The 18,369-nt window shown below is 34.8% G+C and overlaps 1 protein-coding gene across 1 annotated transcript in view; it reads left to right on the forward strand.

The window, feature by feature from the left end:
- WARS2 (tryptophanyl tRNA synthetase 2, mitochondrial) overlaps positions 1-13,561 on the forward strand; it is a 76,031-nt gene extending 62,470 nt beyond the window's left edge. Inside the window, exons 5-6 of the mRNA XM_051992899.1 lie at positions 5,667-5,785; positions 8,033-13,561. Of these exons, the coding sequence (XP_051848859.1) occupies positions 5,667-5,785; positions 8,033-8,481 (568 nt within the window). The 3' untranslated portion in view covers positions 8,482-13,561. The remainder of the gene's footprint in view (positions 1-5,666; positions 5,786-8,032) is intronic.
- The last annotated feature ends 4,808 nt before the right edge of the window (positions 13,562-18,369 follow it).

Below are 18,369 nucleotides of genomic sequence, written 5' to 3' on the forward strand. Positions count from 1 at the left end.
CAAAAAAAAAGTGAGAAAAGAGGCAAGAAACAGATACCAGCAAAGATACCCAAAGAGTTATTATACAAGTTAAATGTGTTTTCTGTTTAGTTTGGTTGCTTTGTGAATCTGGAACCATTTTGACATGTGGAAATATTCATTGTGATGTGTTTAAAGTGCATTGATTATGGTCATTGTTTCTTCTGTGTTAGTTGCAGGCCATTGTGATTTCCTACGAGCTACTGCAATTGCTTTTTAACCTGCCCTGCAGACTAATTTGGAATTGGGGAGTTCATGCTGACCTCTGGGTATCAATTTCACTGTCATTACCGAGAGGAGCAGTCAAGTCTGGTCAAAGATTAGAAATGATTGCAAAATGGGGAGGGCCAAACCAGGGGACTAGACATGAGAAAATAAAATAATAAGGAATATTTTTAGTACTTCACACTTATTGTGCAACATCTTATTGTGCTCTGGGTAATTCTCTGAGGCTTTAAATTTCAGAGAAGGTGCTGCCTTGTGCTGGTAGAGGAAGTTTCCTTTCCTGGGAGTTCCTTATGTTAATGAAATCATCACTTCAGTTTTTATTTCCCTTTTTACCCATTTCCCATCCACTGCACTACTGCAACTCAGAAAGCTCATCACTGGGAAAAACTCAGAACTGTCTAGGACACAACGACAAACATGGCCCTGATAATTATATCTCTTATGCTTTGTGTATGTATTTTTAAAACTAACTATAAACTTTTAAAAATGACTGCTGTTGTTCCAAAAATGACATTCTTGTTGTCTAAGGACCAATGAGTGGACATATTACTGGAGAAAATAATCAGTCTTGACATCCTTGCTTTAAAGAAAACCAGAAGGAGGGAAAAGGTGCTACCAAATGGAAGGACAAGTCACAGATTATTTCTTGAAGGGACGAAACAAAGAAAGAAAGAAAGAAAGAAAGAAAGAAAGAAAGAAAGAAAGAAAGAAAGAAAGAAAGAAAGTAATTTCCAGGGTTAGTTTTCTCTTATATCCAAAGGTAACAAGAAACATTATTTTGTGGGATATTTAGTTAACTCATATTATAGTACTCATGATAAATATTTGCAGAAAGACCAATATGTAAATAATTGCACTATACCAACATTGATTGCAGGGGAGGAAATAGAGAAATTTTCTGAATTTTTTTTTAACTATAGGCCCTCAAATTAAATCAATATAAACTTTAATATTCAGTAACTTAAAAGTAAAGGTTAGAATAAATAAGGATGATAAGATATATCAGAAAATACAATTCAGGAAGAGAAAATGAAAGAGGCCAAATACTTATAAGCTACCCAAAATACTGATGGCTGCATCATAAACATTTTCTTCAAGAAAAAAATTGGTAGATGATAGACATGGAAAGCAACAAATAGCATCACCAAAAAAATGCATTTAATCATATTTTTTCAGACAGGAAAAATTATTGATGTGAAAAACATCCTGGAATTAGCAGCCTGTGTATGGTCAGACCACCAGATGTCAGAACAAAGATGAGAATGAGTAAGAAGAAAGAAGAGAAGAAAAAGGAAGAGGAGAGAACAGAGATGAAACAGTTGCTGTGGAATTACAATAGCTCAATCCTGAATTATTTAAACCAGCAACTGTTAGTAAAAAACAGGCAGTAGACAACAGAAATGACAATATTGCAAAGTATAACATTGTGCAGAAGATTAACCAATATAAATTGGATGCCATGACAAGAATAAAAGAACCATGAAAATATTTTAGTCAGCAAACACTTACTTGCCAAGTGTAGAGATATAGTAGCCAAAGATTAGTCATTTTATAAGCACTTATACCTTATTGAAGTTTTTCCCAGTACTTTTCAGTACTGCTATATGGAATGACCAAATGTCCAACAAAATAATGTTTCCTCTTCATTTTGGATGTATGAACAAACAAATTAACCCTTTTCTTTTTTACCCCTATCCCCATTCTATCAAGGATGCTGTGAGTTATCCTTCCATTTAGCTGAAACTTCTTCTTCTATCATGGCTTATAGCAAGAATGTAAAGACATATCATTCAGTTCCACTAGCTGTATGTCCACTCCTTGTACATTTATGTGCTAAGGCCAGGGGATACTAAGGAAGAAAAAAAAATTGCCTCTGCCCTCAAGGATCTTATGTTCTAATAGGGAAAATAACATATAAATAACTATGTACAAACAAAATATATAAAATTACAAAACAAAGGCAGCACTAGTCAGAGTTTGTAAGATGTTATTAAAAAAGGATAATAAATAATATAATTGGCATAATCTTGTTAATCAGAGATAAACAGGAGAGAGTAAAACCAATAAAGAAAGTTTGAAAGGATCAATCCCACACTCAATCAAGTATTTTCTAAGCAACTGATAAATCTGCCAGGACCTATGTTGTCAGGGATCCAAACAGAGTGAATGAAACAATTCCTACTTATGAGGAGTTTATATTCTAACAATGGAGACAACAAAAATATATCCTATTATGTATAGAAGAAGTATGAAGAGAATAAATACAAAGTAGTTAAATACAAGGTGTTTTGAAAGGGAGGATACTAATAATTAGTAGAATGCATTGTGAAAGAAGAGGCTGATTTCTATGAGGAAGGGAAGAGGGAGAGCATTCCACGCATAAGGAACATCTAGTACAAGAAACACTACATATCAAACTTAGCCAATTCACCCTGCTGGCATTGAAGAATAAAAATGGAAGAACATCAAACAAAAGAAAATGGAAAATATCTGCAAAGATTTTGACATCCAACTGTTTTTTTTTGCCATTAGGGATAGTGGAGACACTCTAATCCTAGTATCACAGCCCCAGATAGATTAATGGTGACATAGAAATTGTATTAAAAAGAACAAAGATGTGAAAAGCAGCATAGAGAAGATTTGTGTTGAAGTGACACAATTATAAGAATATTGAGGAATTTTCTTAAAAGATTTCTGAGAAAATACCAAAGGAATAGGGGGAAAAATTTAAGACTTTATAAATATTGGAAAGGGGCAACTGAGAAAACAATTGCTATCAAACTGTAAGCTTACTTTTTAATCTATACAAATATTTATGAAACTCATTTACATATTAATGTCATTCCTGGTGGTGGAGTTTCACAAACTCCATTCTGTTATGGAACTAATTTTTACCTTTTACAATTCATTGAAAGATGTAGATAATATAAGATCACACAGTGCTTATTGTTTGTTAATTATGGGAGGGTGGGAACTGATCCTTAAAGTTTCTCTTCCAAGGTACCTTTCATCTATACATCAAAATCATTCAAGGTTCCTTGAATAATATAACAGAACTAACTTTCTTCAACTATCCTTTGCTGCTAAATATCAGGGAGAAATATACACTAAAGGTGTTTGCCCCTGTCTGGATGAAATCCAACACAGATTTCAAGTCAAAGAGGGAGTCCCCATCGAATCTTCCAGATGCTCTTGCTTGTGAATGACATTGTGACAGTTAAGTTGTATTTAATCCAAGAATGTAGCAAAACTTCCTAGAGTGGATACATAGCAATTCAAAGGAACTTAGAGTGACTTGGGCTCATAAGAAAGACCAAATGGATGATTGTCCTATTTATAAGATGCAGTTGTAGGAGCAACTTAAAGAGCTTGCTTTTGTGTGTGTGTGTGTGTGTGTGTGTGTGTGTGTGTGTGTGTGTGTGTGTGTCTTTGAAACAAAGTGCAAATGGCTAATTTTTTGGACCTAGAGTAAACAGAAGGCAGGGAATAAGTTTCATTGCCTCAGGAAATTGAAGGTCCCGTTTTAATGACTCCAGACGCGAAGACTCAATTTGTGAATACCAACTTTCTAACAGTATTACTTGTGTCTGTGAGATAGAATACAACATTTTCTGAAGAAATGAGGATAATAGAGAAGTATGTGGTGGTTATAATAGGTTACAATATAAAACTATTAAAGAGTTTTGAAGCTGTCACAAGGGAAATGTATGATAGGAAAAGAAAATGAGCTAGTCATGTAAATAAGAATGAGGGATATCAAGAGAAAGTAAAGAAAGCCTCCACAACTTTGAGTGAGCAGTTCAGTATTTGTAATACTTAAGACCATAAGGTCTTACCTCTAAATGAACTGGAAATAATCTTGCGGGCTATTGAGTCCAACCCTCGTATTTTCTACATAAGGCCCGCAAAAGTTAGGTGACTTATCCACACAGCTACTAAGTATCTGAAGAGAGATATAAATCGGTCTTCCAGGACTGCAAGTCCAGTGCTCTTCTCATTAATCATACTGTACAACTCTGAGATAATGGTATGCTCTCCCCCTTTTAAATCAAACATTTAAAAATACATGCATTTAAAATGAGTTCTGTCTCTACCAAAGCAAATACCTTAGGAGGTTAGAAACTCCTTCCAGGAATGTAGCAGTTCTCACAACAGGTGTTTACCTACTCTTAAAAGGGGGCTTTAGAGCCCCTTCCTTTAACATACTTTGATAATTTTTTGATCCAAACGGGATTATCCAGCCTCATCACTTATCTTTTTGCCCAGGTTGACTCTGAATGTTTTACAAAAATTAAATCCATTCTCAAGAGATAAAAATGTGCCACTATTTAGAAATTCAGTTTTAAAAAATGTACCTTGGGCCCATATAAGACCAAAGTAGCTTTTTAAAGATTAAGTTATACAAAGAATAAGTACAAAACATAGTATAAGCAAGAAAACAAGTAGAAAACCATATGTGACTGTAAAGCATAATAGTAAAAAAAAAAAAAAAAATGAGCTTTTAAAAAGCAGTGTTTTGAAATACACCCTTCAGTTTTAAGATATCTTATAAAAAATTAAAACGATATTAAATCTTCAAGTATTCCTTTTTACTGAGTGCTAGCAAAACCCAGCTCTTCTCATGTTTTGAAAAATGCAATATTGATGTTGTGCTGGTACACACATTAGCTGTACTGTTTATACTTTGAATTGCGATAGATTGGCGCTTCTTGTGCCGATCTGTAATTTATTGGCATAAATTGATGAGAGATCTGCTGAAGTTGGGTATGCAGTTTCTAGATTATCTCTATAGATAATAAGCTGATTTTCATTGCTCTGCTTTGAAGTTGCACTTATCACTTTCTCCTCTTTATTATTTTACCAAATATATCCAAAGTGACTCATGTTATCTATTATCTATAACCTGTGGGTAATTCACCAAGAAAATGAGGAGCACTCTGACAGGAAAAAACTCTTTCAAATGACACTAGTTAATTTTTCTGAAATCTCCCCTCTATGTAGTCATGGCCTCTGCTTTTCTCTGAGCCTTTCAAGATTGTTTGGAAATTTAGAGACAAAAATGAAGACGGGTCAGACATTCAGAGTAGGGGTGATAAAGATATATGGGGGGTATAGATTTAAATTATGACTGTGCCAACTTAATATAGAGCATAGGCTATTTCAGGTATCTTTTATCTCCTCAGAAACAGGCGGTTGCTCAGTGTTCTGTACTTTATTGATCTAGGAAAAACAAACAAAAACCCACAAATTTGATTGGACAACAATCTCTTTGTCATCTGTAACATGCAGAGCTAGTTTGGGTTTCCACTCCTGCTCTGTTGTTGACAAACATTTGTGAGTACTAATAGTGAAATAAGCCACAGCAGTTATTTCAACATGACCAAAAAGCTTCTCTGAGACTTTCTGTCTTTTATTAAAAGGTCCACACACGTCCCTATTGGGGAAGATCAAATCAAACATATGGAACTGGTCCGAGATCTAGCACAACGTTTTAACAAGAAGTATGGGGAGTTCTTTCCGGTACCCAAATCCCTTTTAAGTAAGTAGTGAGTCTGTGATTATTAGATTGTGGTTGATTTGAAGATGCCAATCTGTACTTGAAGTCATGCTGATTAAATTTGGGAACTACGGAGAAAGTAAAAGTTTGGTGACAACTTAGAATATGCTTGAGTGAAATGGGGAGAGAGAAAGAGAGAGAGAGCTAGAAATATTCTCTCTCTTGGATCCAGATGAACTCTCACTTTAATAAACAAAGGCAGTGAAATAAAAAAGCTTGATAATAGTGAAGGAGTCACTTCTGCTGTAGAAGTCTCCTCTTTTTCACTGCCATTACATGGGATATTAAATTATCGCTTTCCCAGGACCATTATTGGTTTTTCATTTATTCAGAATTTGGCTTCTTTTAGTGAATTTTTAATTGATGTTGTCATAGGCTTTATGTCTGTTTTATTTTGTGGGGGGAGGGGAGGAATTCTCCTTATTTCACTGGGTATCAATTTGTACAAATGTCCTCATAGTTTTAAAAATTCTTAATATTTATCATTTCTCACTGTACAATATTCCATTATATTCATATGCCACAGATTGGTAAGTCATTCTCTAATCTATGGCTATCCCTGTCCATTCCTTAAGCATCTGAGAGGTTTGAGTAAATTTTTTTTTTTTGGTCTTTTTTTCTCCTTTGCTTAAGACAATGTCAAGCATACATTAGGTATTTAGTAAATACTTGTATTGAATGAATAGTCTTCCATGGGCAGTTCATGATTTGTGGAAAATTGGTTTTCTTCTTCCTATTCTATGTCTCATTCTTTATCATAGGAATAGTACAACAGGCCGTACCATTGGAAAAAATAAATTATGAGAGTTTGAAATACCTACACAGATTTAAAATGTTGTCTAAATGTCATATAGTCATAAGAACCAAAAGAAGAACTGAAAACCCAAAGAAGTAAATAAATTAAAAGAATGTTTGTGAAATTATAATACTGATGGCTCTGTTATAGTTGGCTCTGTTCATGAAAATATAATACGATAGTATAGCTAGCTCTTGATGATCTTCTCTCAAGGCAGTCCATGCAATTTTTGAACAGTCCAACGTAAATGGTATAGCAGGATACAGTAAAAAAACAAAACAAAATAAACAAAAAACCTCCACCAGATTTGGAGTAAGATTTTGTTGTTTATATTATTAAGTTGTTTTTAGTTGCATCTGATTCTTTGTGACCCCATTTGGAATTTTCTTGGCAAAGATAATGGAGTAGTTTGCACTTTTTTTCCCCCCAACTCATTTTGCAGATGAGAAAACTGAGGCAAATTGTGTCACTCAGCTAATAAGAGTTTGAGGCTAGATTTGAACTCCGGAAGATGAGACTTCCTGACTTCAGGCTTAATACTCAATTCATTGTGCCATCTAGCTGCTGGATTACTTACAGATCCCATTTCTACTACTAATTAGCTACATCAACTTGGACAAATAATTTAACTTCTCTTGGTCTTCTTCCCCATTAATAAAATGACAGAAGATTACATATGTAAGAAGGAAAATTCTTAAATTTCAGAAGTATTGTAAGTAGTGTAATCCTATAATTATTGGGAGATTTTCCTTATATTTGAGTCTCTTTCAAATAATTATGCATTATTTTATAATTTTTGTACTAGTTAATATTTGGAAGTTATTACAGAATTGATAGATATTATCCAGACAATGAGCTCCTTTAGAGCATACTGCACAGGAAACACTATTTTGTGAGATAAAGCCAAATATTACATTTCTGTTCAAACAAAAAAGAAGTCATTTCTGAATTTAAAAAAAAAAATTGCTTGAATATGTAACATACACATGTACATTACCAATTAGTGGGGGAAGAATCCACTGAAACTAGAATAAAACTAGAATAAATTAGAATAAGACCTATTTTTATTTTTAAGCTTCTCTACTCATTAACATAACAAAACAGCAACCCAAATAGTTCGTAGCATATAAAATAAGAAAATTCATAAAGCATATATGTTTTAAAAGATTCAAAGAAGTTAAATTATGATCTATGAAATGCTTCACTTTTCACTGCTATGATCATCATTAATCTTCCAGCAATGTCATTAATAAACACATAAGTTTCCATTCCATCCAACAGACATTCATTAGGTACCTACACTGTGCTAAACATTGGGGTTTTCTCTCCATTTTCTACTTGTTGCATTCTTCCTGGAGGAGAACCACAGCAGTTAGGGCAATATCCATCACTTATTTTAAAAGCTAATTAACAATTCTTGTGCTTTTTCTTAGCCTCTATGAAGAAAGTAAAATCACTCCGTGATCCTTCGGCCAAAATGTCAAAATCGGACCCTGACAAGCTAGCCACCATTGGGATAACAGACAGCCCAGAGGAGATTGTGATGAAGTTCCGTAAAGCCGTCACAGACTTTACTTCGGAGGTGACCTACAACCCATCTACTCGATTGGGTGTCTCCAATATGGTGGACATTCACGCTGCGGTGACGGGCCTCACGGTGGAAGAAGTGATCCACCAGAGTGCCGGCCTTGATACTGCTCGCTACAAAGATGTGGTGGCAGATGCTGTTATTCAGAAATTTGCACCAATTAAAAGAGAGGTTGAGAGACTGAGGGTAGAGAAAGATCACTTGAAAAAGGTTTTACAAGCTGGGGCAGAAAAAGCCAGAGAACTAGCCAAACCAGTGTGCCAAGAAGTCAAGAAATTAGTAGGTTTTTTATAAGACTCTGATAAAATAATCATGTATATCCCTAACGGAGGGAGCTGACCTCAGGCATAGAAAACTGTATTGTTTATGACTCTTTTGTTGGACCATCCCTACCTGCTGACTTCAGATGAACAAGCAGTGTTTTGTGACCCTAAATAAGTAGCACTTTCCCAAATCCTATAAACAAAATTTTGCCATCAGAAAAAAAGGAAAATGAAATTAAAGCAATAACCATGGCTAAATATTCAAAAAGCCATGTTGTTGCTGCTGCTCCAACTTCCTTCTTCATTTTTTTCTTTCTTTTTCTCTTTTTCTTCTTTTTGGGGTTAGGATTCAAATAATCCTGCAGGTTTGGGGTTTTCCCCCCATGAATCTCCATCTGTTTCATTTTACAAAAGTAATTTTGAATAATCAGAAACATATCTTGTGCTGACCTCTTCCAGAGAAGAGTGGATTTCGTGAGGAAATAGCCATTTATGCAGCACCTACTATGTGCTAAGCCACATAGTCAGATTAAAAGCTCCTACTTTTTACAAGTTGTTTCCTTGATTATTTTTAGCACATAGCATTATTCTCTTTAAACATAATAAGAGCTTAATGAATACATTGTTCATTCATTCATTCAATTTATGTAATAGCTTCTCTCTGAAGGTTAAGCATTAAATAAGACAGTGGAGGGTCAACTTATATGTGGAATATTGTTCTTCAAAATATTATAGCCACTTTTTACTAACTTTTTTAAACCAAGAAGCTGAATCCAAAAAAAAAAAGTCTGTATGATAGTTACTCCATAAAAGGAGAGTGTGTTGTTTTTATACTGCTGGCATATTTTATGGACCACTGGAACTGATGAACCCAGTCAGCCATCTGTGTAGTATCAGGCACACAGTTCAAATTTCTATGTGGTGTCACCTCATGGCAAGTCTACCCCAGTCTCAATCCAGAACACACTGCAGGCTCTCAATAAATATCTAATGAAAGATAGAAAATAGTCCAGAGATTTTTCACAAAACAAAAAGTGACTTTTTACTTCACAATTTCTACCAAGGCATGTAATCCTAATTCACATCTATAAGAAAGAGAAGCAGAAGAATTAGACATTTCTTCTCTTCAGCTCTTAAGGCTTCTTTAAAGATGCTCAAAGGCACTGTAATCTTTTGGAGTAGCTTTCTAAGAAAGCCTCTCTCTCTCTCTCTTTCTCTCTCTCTCTTCTCCCTTTCCTTCTTTCCCTTCCTCCCCTTCTTTCTCTCTCTCTCCCTCTCTCTAATCCAATTTAAAGGATTATAGTTTTTGTCTCCTACATCTGCTATTTTAGCTCATTAACATTTGGCTTCTAGACTAATATCTTGGCCCTCACATGGACGGAGTATTTGGATGTTGCTTAAAAAAAATGTTGAGTTTAGCAGATGTAAGTTAATATCTTGCATTCCTCTGACCCTGAACCAAGTCCACAGTTATTCTCTTGAAAACTCTTTAGAACAAAGGAGACAAACATGATATATTTTATGCCTTCCAACGAATGATTTGTGACCGTATTCAGAATTGGCAGGGATAATTTTATAAATTTATTGCATCCATTCATGAAATAGAATCCAGGTTATCATTTCAGGTTTTGAAATGAAGGGGACTGATCACAAATGACCATCTTAAATACCTACCGCTAAGTTAACTCATTATGGGGTCCTGTGGGAGAATCTATTGAGAACAACCGAAGGTAGTAGTAGTAGTAAAGGGACCCCTAAAAAGCCCTCAGAAATTGAGAGCTTTCAAAAAAAAAAGGTGACTTGGCTGATAACCAACTGACATTTGACTGGCCCAGTCATATCAGTGAAAAATAGACTCTAGAAATAGACATGTGTAGAGTGGAAACCAGAGGCCGACATGGGTGGGCAGGAGATCTCTTCTGATATATAAAGAGGTGTACTAGAAGAAGTCTCTTGCACCTGAACTGAAAGCAAGTACTCACATGGATACAAGACCACAGGCGGGTTTTATGACAGCTCTGAGGGAACAAACCTTTCCTCTCCTAGACTCACAGTAGAAAAATAGCCAACAGTGGAATTTTTGAAGTTGATGGTTCCCCAGTGAATGATCTTATTTTTTCCATTGATTTTACTGCCTGCCTTTTTCCAATGCCTGTGTAATACTTACTCCTTATTCATGAGATTCTTAAGGCTCCCACATGCTCAGGACTGGGGAGGTATGAACTATTACAGCTTCCTGCTGACCATAGCTCCTTTGATAATCACACAGCACCATGTGTTTGACCCCAAGAGCATCCTAGAAACCACGCTCTTTACTCTTCAGATCCAGGTTGATTTTTAAAGCCTGCAGCGGCAGCTGCTTCTGCTTCCATCATCTCTGATGCATGTTTCTTTATCTCCATAAGTAACTACAAAAATTCCACTTCACTCCTATTATATTTCTCTCTTACACTTTTCCTAGTAGAGCCTCCTGTCTTCTACATAGTCCCTCTCTTTTAGAAATGTACCAGTCAAGCTCCTCCTTGCCTCCTGTTATTAAGGGTGACTTCCTATTCCTGCTCATCATACCAAACTCCTTTTTTTTCTCTGCTGCCTCTTCTAAATACAGCCACCAGCACTCCTCCTAATATCCCTGCCACTTCTCACAATCTTTCTTTTCATCCTTTTGTCCCTATCCTTTACACCTTGAACAGCTTCTCAGAGATCATACCACCTAATTACTTTTCAACATGGCCTTTTTGCAGAAATACTTCTAAGAAGTATACCTCAAAGCCCTTTAGACACTTTGATTAGCTGAGGAGAAGAACAGCATTAACAACCCCATTTTATCCATTCTAACCTAAAAATGACAACCACTTTCACTCCTCCAATTTCATAAATATATACATATATGTATATGGTGCATATGTAATATATCATGCAATAGCTATAATATGTAGCGTAATATGTGTATATGATGCATTTAATATATGTATTGCTATATATAATCATTCAATACATATAAGTATATTATGTAAATTACATAGGTCTATATGTATATGTACACACACACACACACACACACACACACTTCTGGTTCCTTTTCCAGATTGTGATTATTTCCTATTTTAATCTGGCCTATACACATTTCACTAACAGTTGAACAATATTCTCTTCTCCAATGACAGCAAGGTGATGATAATTTGCAGTTGAGTCCATGCACTTATACCATCAATCTCATGCTGCAGCTAAAGAAAAGTGATTCAGTTTAGATTGTATTTTTTCTATGTGCATTTATGTGCAGATGAACTAAAAATATAGCCTCAGGGACCTGTACGAAGGTTGAAAGGGGATGTGACCAAAGTCTGCAAAGTTCTAATGGTTAAGGATTAAGGTGGCTTCAGAGCAATGAACTAAGTCTGGAACACTAGAAATAGGAAGCACCCCCTAAATCAAAAAGGAAACATAAAGGTAGTTTCTATTCTTAACAGTAAACTACCACAGTGCAGAATTATGCAGATGGAAAATGTAAATAAGTCTGAGAGGAATTGAAATTCATGGAGGAGAGATTCACAAAATTATGTTAATGATTTTCAGAAGGTATCATTAACATTGAAATGAGTATCATAAGAGGTAATTGTCCTATCATTATCATCTTTTATTAATACTATCAACATCTGTAAACATTTACAGAGTGTTTTCAAAAATAATCTACTAGGGGCAGCTAGGTAGAGCAGTGGATAGAGCACCGGCTCTGAAGTCAGGAGGAAGGACCTAAGTTCAAATCTGGCTTCAGACACTTAACACTTCCTAACTGTGGGATCCTGGGTAAGTCACTTAACTACAATTGCCTCAGCAAAAAAAAAAAAAAAACGAAAAACAAAAATAATGTACTAGATTAATCATTGAGCCATGGAAGCATTGATAGTGTTCTTATTTATGTATTGTCCTAAGATGTAAATTATTGTTTTAAAAGTACTGTATGTTTTTATGCACCCTATTCACATGCCCAAATCTTATTCATATTTGAAAGACATTCATTTGACTACTATCTTTTTTATGCTATTATCTTATCTCTTTCCTCTCTTTCATAGCCAAAGTTTTAGAAAAAAACTGTCCCATTCATCTTCCTCTCTTTTCCTTCCATTATTCTCATTCAGTTCTCAGCTCCTTCCAACCTGATTTCTAGCCTTATAATCCAACTAAAATTTCTCTCTTTAAAGTTATACTATATTATAACTATAATTATAGTTATACTATTCATTAGTTATTTACTATTTATTAGTTATTAGTTATTTACTATTTAATAATATAACTATAGTTATACTAGTTATCTTCATTGCCAACTCCAAGAGCTTCTGTGGCTCCCTATTGCCTCTAGGTTAAAAATATAAACTCTTTAACATGTAAAGCCTTAACAATTTCACTCCAGCCTACCTTTCCAGGCTTATTATATATTACTCTTCTTATTCCACTCTGCCAAAAGGCTAAACTGACCAATTTATAGTTCCTTTTACAAACAAGTCTATTTTCTATTTTCTTGAAAACGCATTCTTTCTGTACATCTGTCTCTTTGAGTCCCTAGTTTCCTCCAAAGCTCAGCTCATGAACCATTTCCTACATGATGCCCTTTAGTTGTTAGTTCTCATCCCTCTCCTAAAATGTCTGTGTGTTTACACTGTATAGATTTTGTGTTTTTATATGCAAGTGTTAATTCACCTGATTGAGTGTTATTCCCTGAGAAAGAATTGTTCCCCAGAGTCTAGAACTTTACCTGCCAAATATAGTAGGCACTTAAGTGATAGACTCATTGATTTTCCTTGTCTTATACAATATCTGGCATATTATAGGTGTTAAATGGAATATTAGATGGTGGAGTTTTTTTTTTACATGTACACAAGGTTGTGTAATCTTGGGCTTGATTTAAGATTTAAGATATTGATCTACAATATCTAAAATTAGAAAAGTCAAATGATATAGATGTGAACATTTTCTGAAAACTGTAAAGCATTATGTGAAAATTGATGTTATGATAAATAAAGATAGACACTGGACAAAGTTTTATAATTATATACTTTAATTTGTTTTCCATATTGATGCTTTCATAAATAAATGACTTTTTCTGTGTTGCATTTGTTGCTATTGTCATACTTTTACCTTCAAACCAAAGCTCTAGATTCGCTGTCATGTAGGCAAACATTTGTTTAAAAAGAAAAATATATATTAAAACTCATCTTGGCTTGAAACTTAAACTGACATCTGGCCGTTTTAAAAAGAGAGGGCATTGCTTATTATATCCAATCTCACCTGATTTTCTCAGAGCTGTAAGAATTACTAGAACAATCTGCTCAGGTTTCATCACTGTTGAAAAACCAGTTTTCATCCCGTATGATTTTTCTGTAGCAATAGAAATCATGTCAGAATTCGTTTTTTTTTTTCTTTTAAGACTTCTTAAGCTGCCTGGTTTCTTAAGCATCATCACTTTGGACTTCCATGCCAGATAACAGTGTTTGAAGTCAAAAGTACTCGAGACTAAAGTCATATCAAGTCACTGTCCTTTCTCTATGGCTTTGGCACTTACCTCAGTTTCCTGATTTCTGTCTCTATCTATCATAAGACCATAAATTTAGAGTTTCAAGAGACCTTAAAATCCAGTTAGTTCATCCTCCTCATTTTACAAATGAGAAAATTAGGGCTCTTCAGTATTAAGTGATTAACTGGCTTGTCTAAGATCATCTAAATCCTCTGTCTCCAATTCCCGTGTAGAAAGTTTCTTGTTAAATCTAATGATTTCTCCCTGTGCCTGTTCTCATCCTCCTTGACCACTATTTTTCTCTTTTCTCCCTTGATTTCTGAGACACTCTTCTTGTACTTTTCCTTCTACCTCTCTGACCTTTTCTGTTTTCCTGGAGCTTCTTCCTCCCTTCCCTTGATTATTGACATCCCCCCAAATTCTTTCCTTACCCCCCCTTTTTCCCAGTGATCTCATCTTGAATATTGAACTCCTCTTGAATATTGAACCAAATGCAAATGACTCACAAATTTATATCTCTCCCCCTCCCAACTTCCCCCTAAATCTTCCTATATATCCATAATTGAATATCTTATCAGAACCTCACGTTTTATATGTCCAAAATTGAATTCACAATCTTCCCAAACTTCCCCTCCCTACAGATGGCAATATTTTCTCCCCAGACATCAAAATTCATAACCCAATAGTCATATTTGCCTCTTCCCTTTTTCAAAACTCCAATTTCCACCATTTATCAGGCCAAATCCTGTTGGTTGATTTGATCTCCACAATAAATTCACATTTATCCTCTTCATTGCAACCACCCTTGTTTAGGCCCTTTTATCTTCCCAACTAATTTATTATAGTTGTCTCCTAACTAGTCTTTCCATCTCCTTTCTATTGTATCTCAAGTAATAGTTCTAATATATACTAAATAACTCCACATTATTTATTGAATACAATATAAATCCTTGATACTTATCTGTAAGCTTCAACCTGCCTTTCCATTTCTATCATCCTACTTCTTTACATACTTAACCTTCTAGCACAACTGAATTATACTGTTCCTGCTTCTCATCCTCTCCTCTCCTACTACTATCACTGTTCCCCATACTTCTCTGTATCTTTTGTCATTCCTCTCTTTAAGCCTCAATTCGACTTTCACTTCTATTATCCCTTTCCTTATCCTTCTGTCCCTTGCAGGTGAAAGTGATCTCACTTTTCTAAAATCTTCCATGGCATTATTTGTTTTGAGGGAAAGAGAGATTTCTGTTTTTGTTTTGTTGTTTTATATATCTTTCCCCCTGGATTGTAAACTCCATAAAAGCAAAGTCTATGTCTTTTTTTAAAATATAGAATAATAGAGAAGTAAAGGAACCTCAAAAGCTCTCTAGTTCAAACCCTTCATTTCACATATGAGGAAACTGAGGTCCAGGAAAATTGTGACTTGTTCAAGATCTCACAGATCCACTGATTGCAGATCTAGAGCTCTTGCCACTTTACCAAACTATATCAACACTTAGCCCCGTGTCTCATAAGTATTTAATATATTTTTAATCAAGTGAACCTTTTTATTGAGCTTTTATTGAAAGTAAATTGAATTATGTGGGCAAGCTATAAAAATGTTTCTGAGTTTCCAAAGGAGGTATAGCTCTCCAGGAAAGGGTCATATTACAAGAATTACATCATAATGTTCACTTATGTTGCCCGACCAGGATCTGTGACACTGCCTTACAAGTTAACCCTTTGCTGAGTGTTAGTTATCTACAAAAGAAAATTGAGGACTACTTTAAAAAATGCTCCCTAAACCCCCAGAAAACCCATAAATCTTCATGAGATTTTTTCATCCATTTAAGAAATAATGAACTCTTAATATGAATTCTCTCAACATTGAAGCTTGATTGGGTTGAATTTAGCAGATTATGTTTGATGTAAGCATTGTCCTTCCAACTAAATATTAGGATCCTAGAAGACTGACCCAAGGGGCTAGCACTATTTATTCTAAAGAAGCGATAACTCAAGGATAAAACTTAAAAGTCCTCACAGCCTGATTTCAGTCTTTCTTTCCAGGCTTATTCTACATTATCCCCTTCACAAATTCTAGCAAACCAGATTGCTTGAGGCTGCCTGAACTTGACATTCTGCATATATATTCTGCATATATCCTGTAAACTGTTAACATGTCTGGAATGTATTCTTCCTCAGTCCCACTTCTCTCAGTCTTCATCTTTTCCTAAAACTCAGTTTATATGCCATCTGCTTCATAAAGCCTACCATGGTTTCTGCTGTTATTAGTGCTCCCTCTTTCTCTCTTTCAGTGATGTTGATAATGAGGATGATGATAAATAGTAGCATGTATATAGAACTTTAAGGTTTGCAAAGAATTTCACAAAAGTTATGTCCCTTTTGTATTTACTTCTGCCCTTGGCTGTATCCTCTGGCAAAAGCTAAGCTCCTTGAGGACAGGGACTGATTTTTTTTTTGGTTTTTATATTCCCCGTCACCTAGCACAGACACTCAAATAATAAATTGTTTGAAAGAATCCATTATTTCATCCTCGATTGGGAATTTCAGATGTTAGAACTCTCTGCCAATTATGACTTAGTAAGTAAAATGTCATGAACTGTTTATAGTACACAATGGTTAACTGATTAACTCATGGTCAGAAATAAGATTGCAATCCAGCTCTTAAAGCAAATCTCTCTAGGATTTGCTACCACATAGATAAACACTTGTTTTATATTTAATTTTATTTATATTTTATATTCAAGAATCCATCCTAGCTTGAGACAAACTGTCACCTAATCATTTTAACAACTTATGAACAATTTAGAAAACATTCATTAATGATTTATTTGCAAGGGAATATGATGTTGTGGCTAGAGTGCTGGGTTTAAAGTGATGTTTTTCCGAATGGAATAAGGATTAGACTTGTGATGCTTATCCTCAGAGAAGAAAAGTAGGATAGATGGATAAAAGTTATAAGGAGACAAGTTTTGCTTCATTATAATAAAGAAATTTCTAATATAGAGAGCTGTTCAAAAATAAAATTTAACAGTTTTCCCTTGTTTAGGTGTTCAAATAAGAGAAGAAAAGTAGGATAGATGGATAGAAGTTATAAGGAGACAAGTTTTGCTTCATTATAATAAAGAAATTTCTAATATAGAGAGCTGTCCAAAAATAGAATTTTACAGTTTTCCCTTGTTTAGGTGTTCAAATAAAAACAATATGACCAATTTCAAGAATGTAGTAGAGAAAATTAATGCATTAGGCAAAGTTGGACACATATATAGCACTACTTACAATTCTGGGTAGATAACACACCTATTAATTATTCACATTAAGCCAATGAGGAAACAGGTATAAAGAGGTTAATTGATTTGTCCATAGTCACAAAGTTAGTAACCATTAGTCATAATTTGAACTCAAATCTTATGACTCAGGATACAGCAATTTTTTCACTTCTTACCACACTTCCTCTCCTAAATGATGCCTTTGAATTATTTGATCCATCATTTAGTAAATAACTACTCATTTGGATACTTCTAGCATTTTTGAATCAGAAAATTAGCAGACATCTAGTCCAATCTGTATTTGAAAAGAGAAGAATTTGTACCAAGCGTATCTTCTAAATCGTCCACCAGTCTCTAATTGAAAACTTCCTTTGAGAGGGAATCTATTACCTCCCATGGTAGCCCATTTCACTAATGGATTGCTCTAATTGTTTTTCCTGACATTGCAACTTTTCCTGGTTCTTTCATTTTATGCAAAGAACATTTCCAAGAAGCAAATTTGTTGTGTAGTATTTCATGCTACAGAAAGAACTTAAAAATGAAGGGACCAAGGGAAATAGTTTGAATTATAAGGGAAAAACTTCTTGGCTATGGTCAAGCTGGAAAGAAGAGTCCAGCTGTAACAGTATCTTTGAGTTATTCCCTAATGAGAACGAGGAGGAGAAGAATATTGGACCCTATGATACTTCTTACCCAAGTTATTTTCAAGATCCATTAGATAACATCCGTTTGCTAGCCTTATTTCCCTGTCAATTGATCTCTGATTTGGAAATAGCTTCAAAGGGAATCTAGTCCAACCTTTCTTTAACCATTCTAAGAATCTCCCCTACAACATACACAAAAAATTGTCAGCTTCTACTTCGAGATCTCTGAAAATTAACTCAGTACTTCTAGGTTTGGCTTATTTCATTTTTGGATAAGTCAATCATTAAGTTTTTGCATACAACAACCATAAATTGGCCTCCCTACAACTTCTTACCTATCACTCCTACTTGTGCTCTATGGAGCTAAACAGAGATAGTCCATTTTGTTTTCATGATAACCCTTTAGATACCTGGACACAGGGATAATTCTCAGTCCCAACAGACTTTCTCTAGATCATTCAGCCAGCCTTCATTGATCATGGTTTCAAGGC

The sequence above is a fragment of the Antechinus flavipes genome, chromosome 4 (assembly GCF_016432865.1).
Source record: "Antechinus flavipes isolate AdamAnt ecotype Samford, QLD, Australia chromosome 4, AdamAnt_v2, whole genome shotgun sequence".
Taxonomy (NCBI): domain Eukaryota; kingdom Metazoa; phylum Chordata; class Mammalia; order Dasyuromorphia; family Dasyuridae; genus Antechinus; species Antechinus flavipes.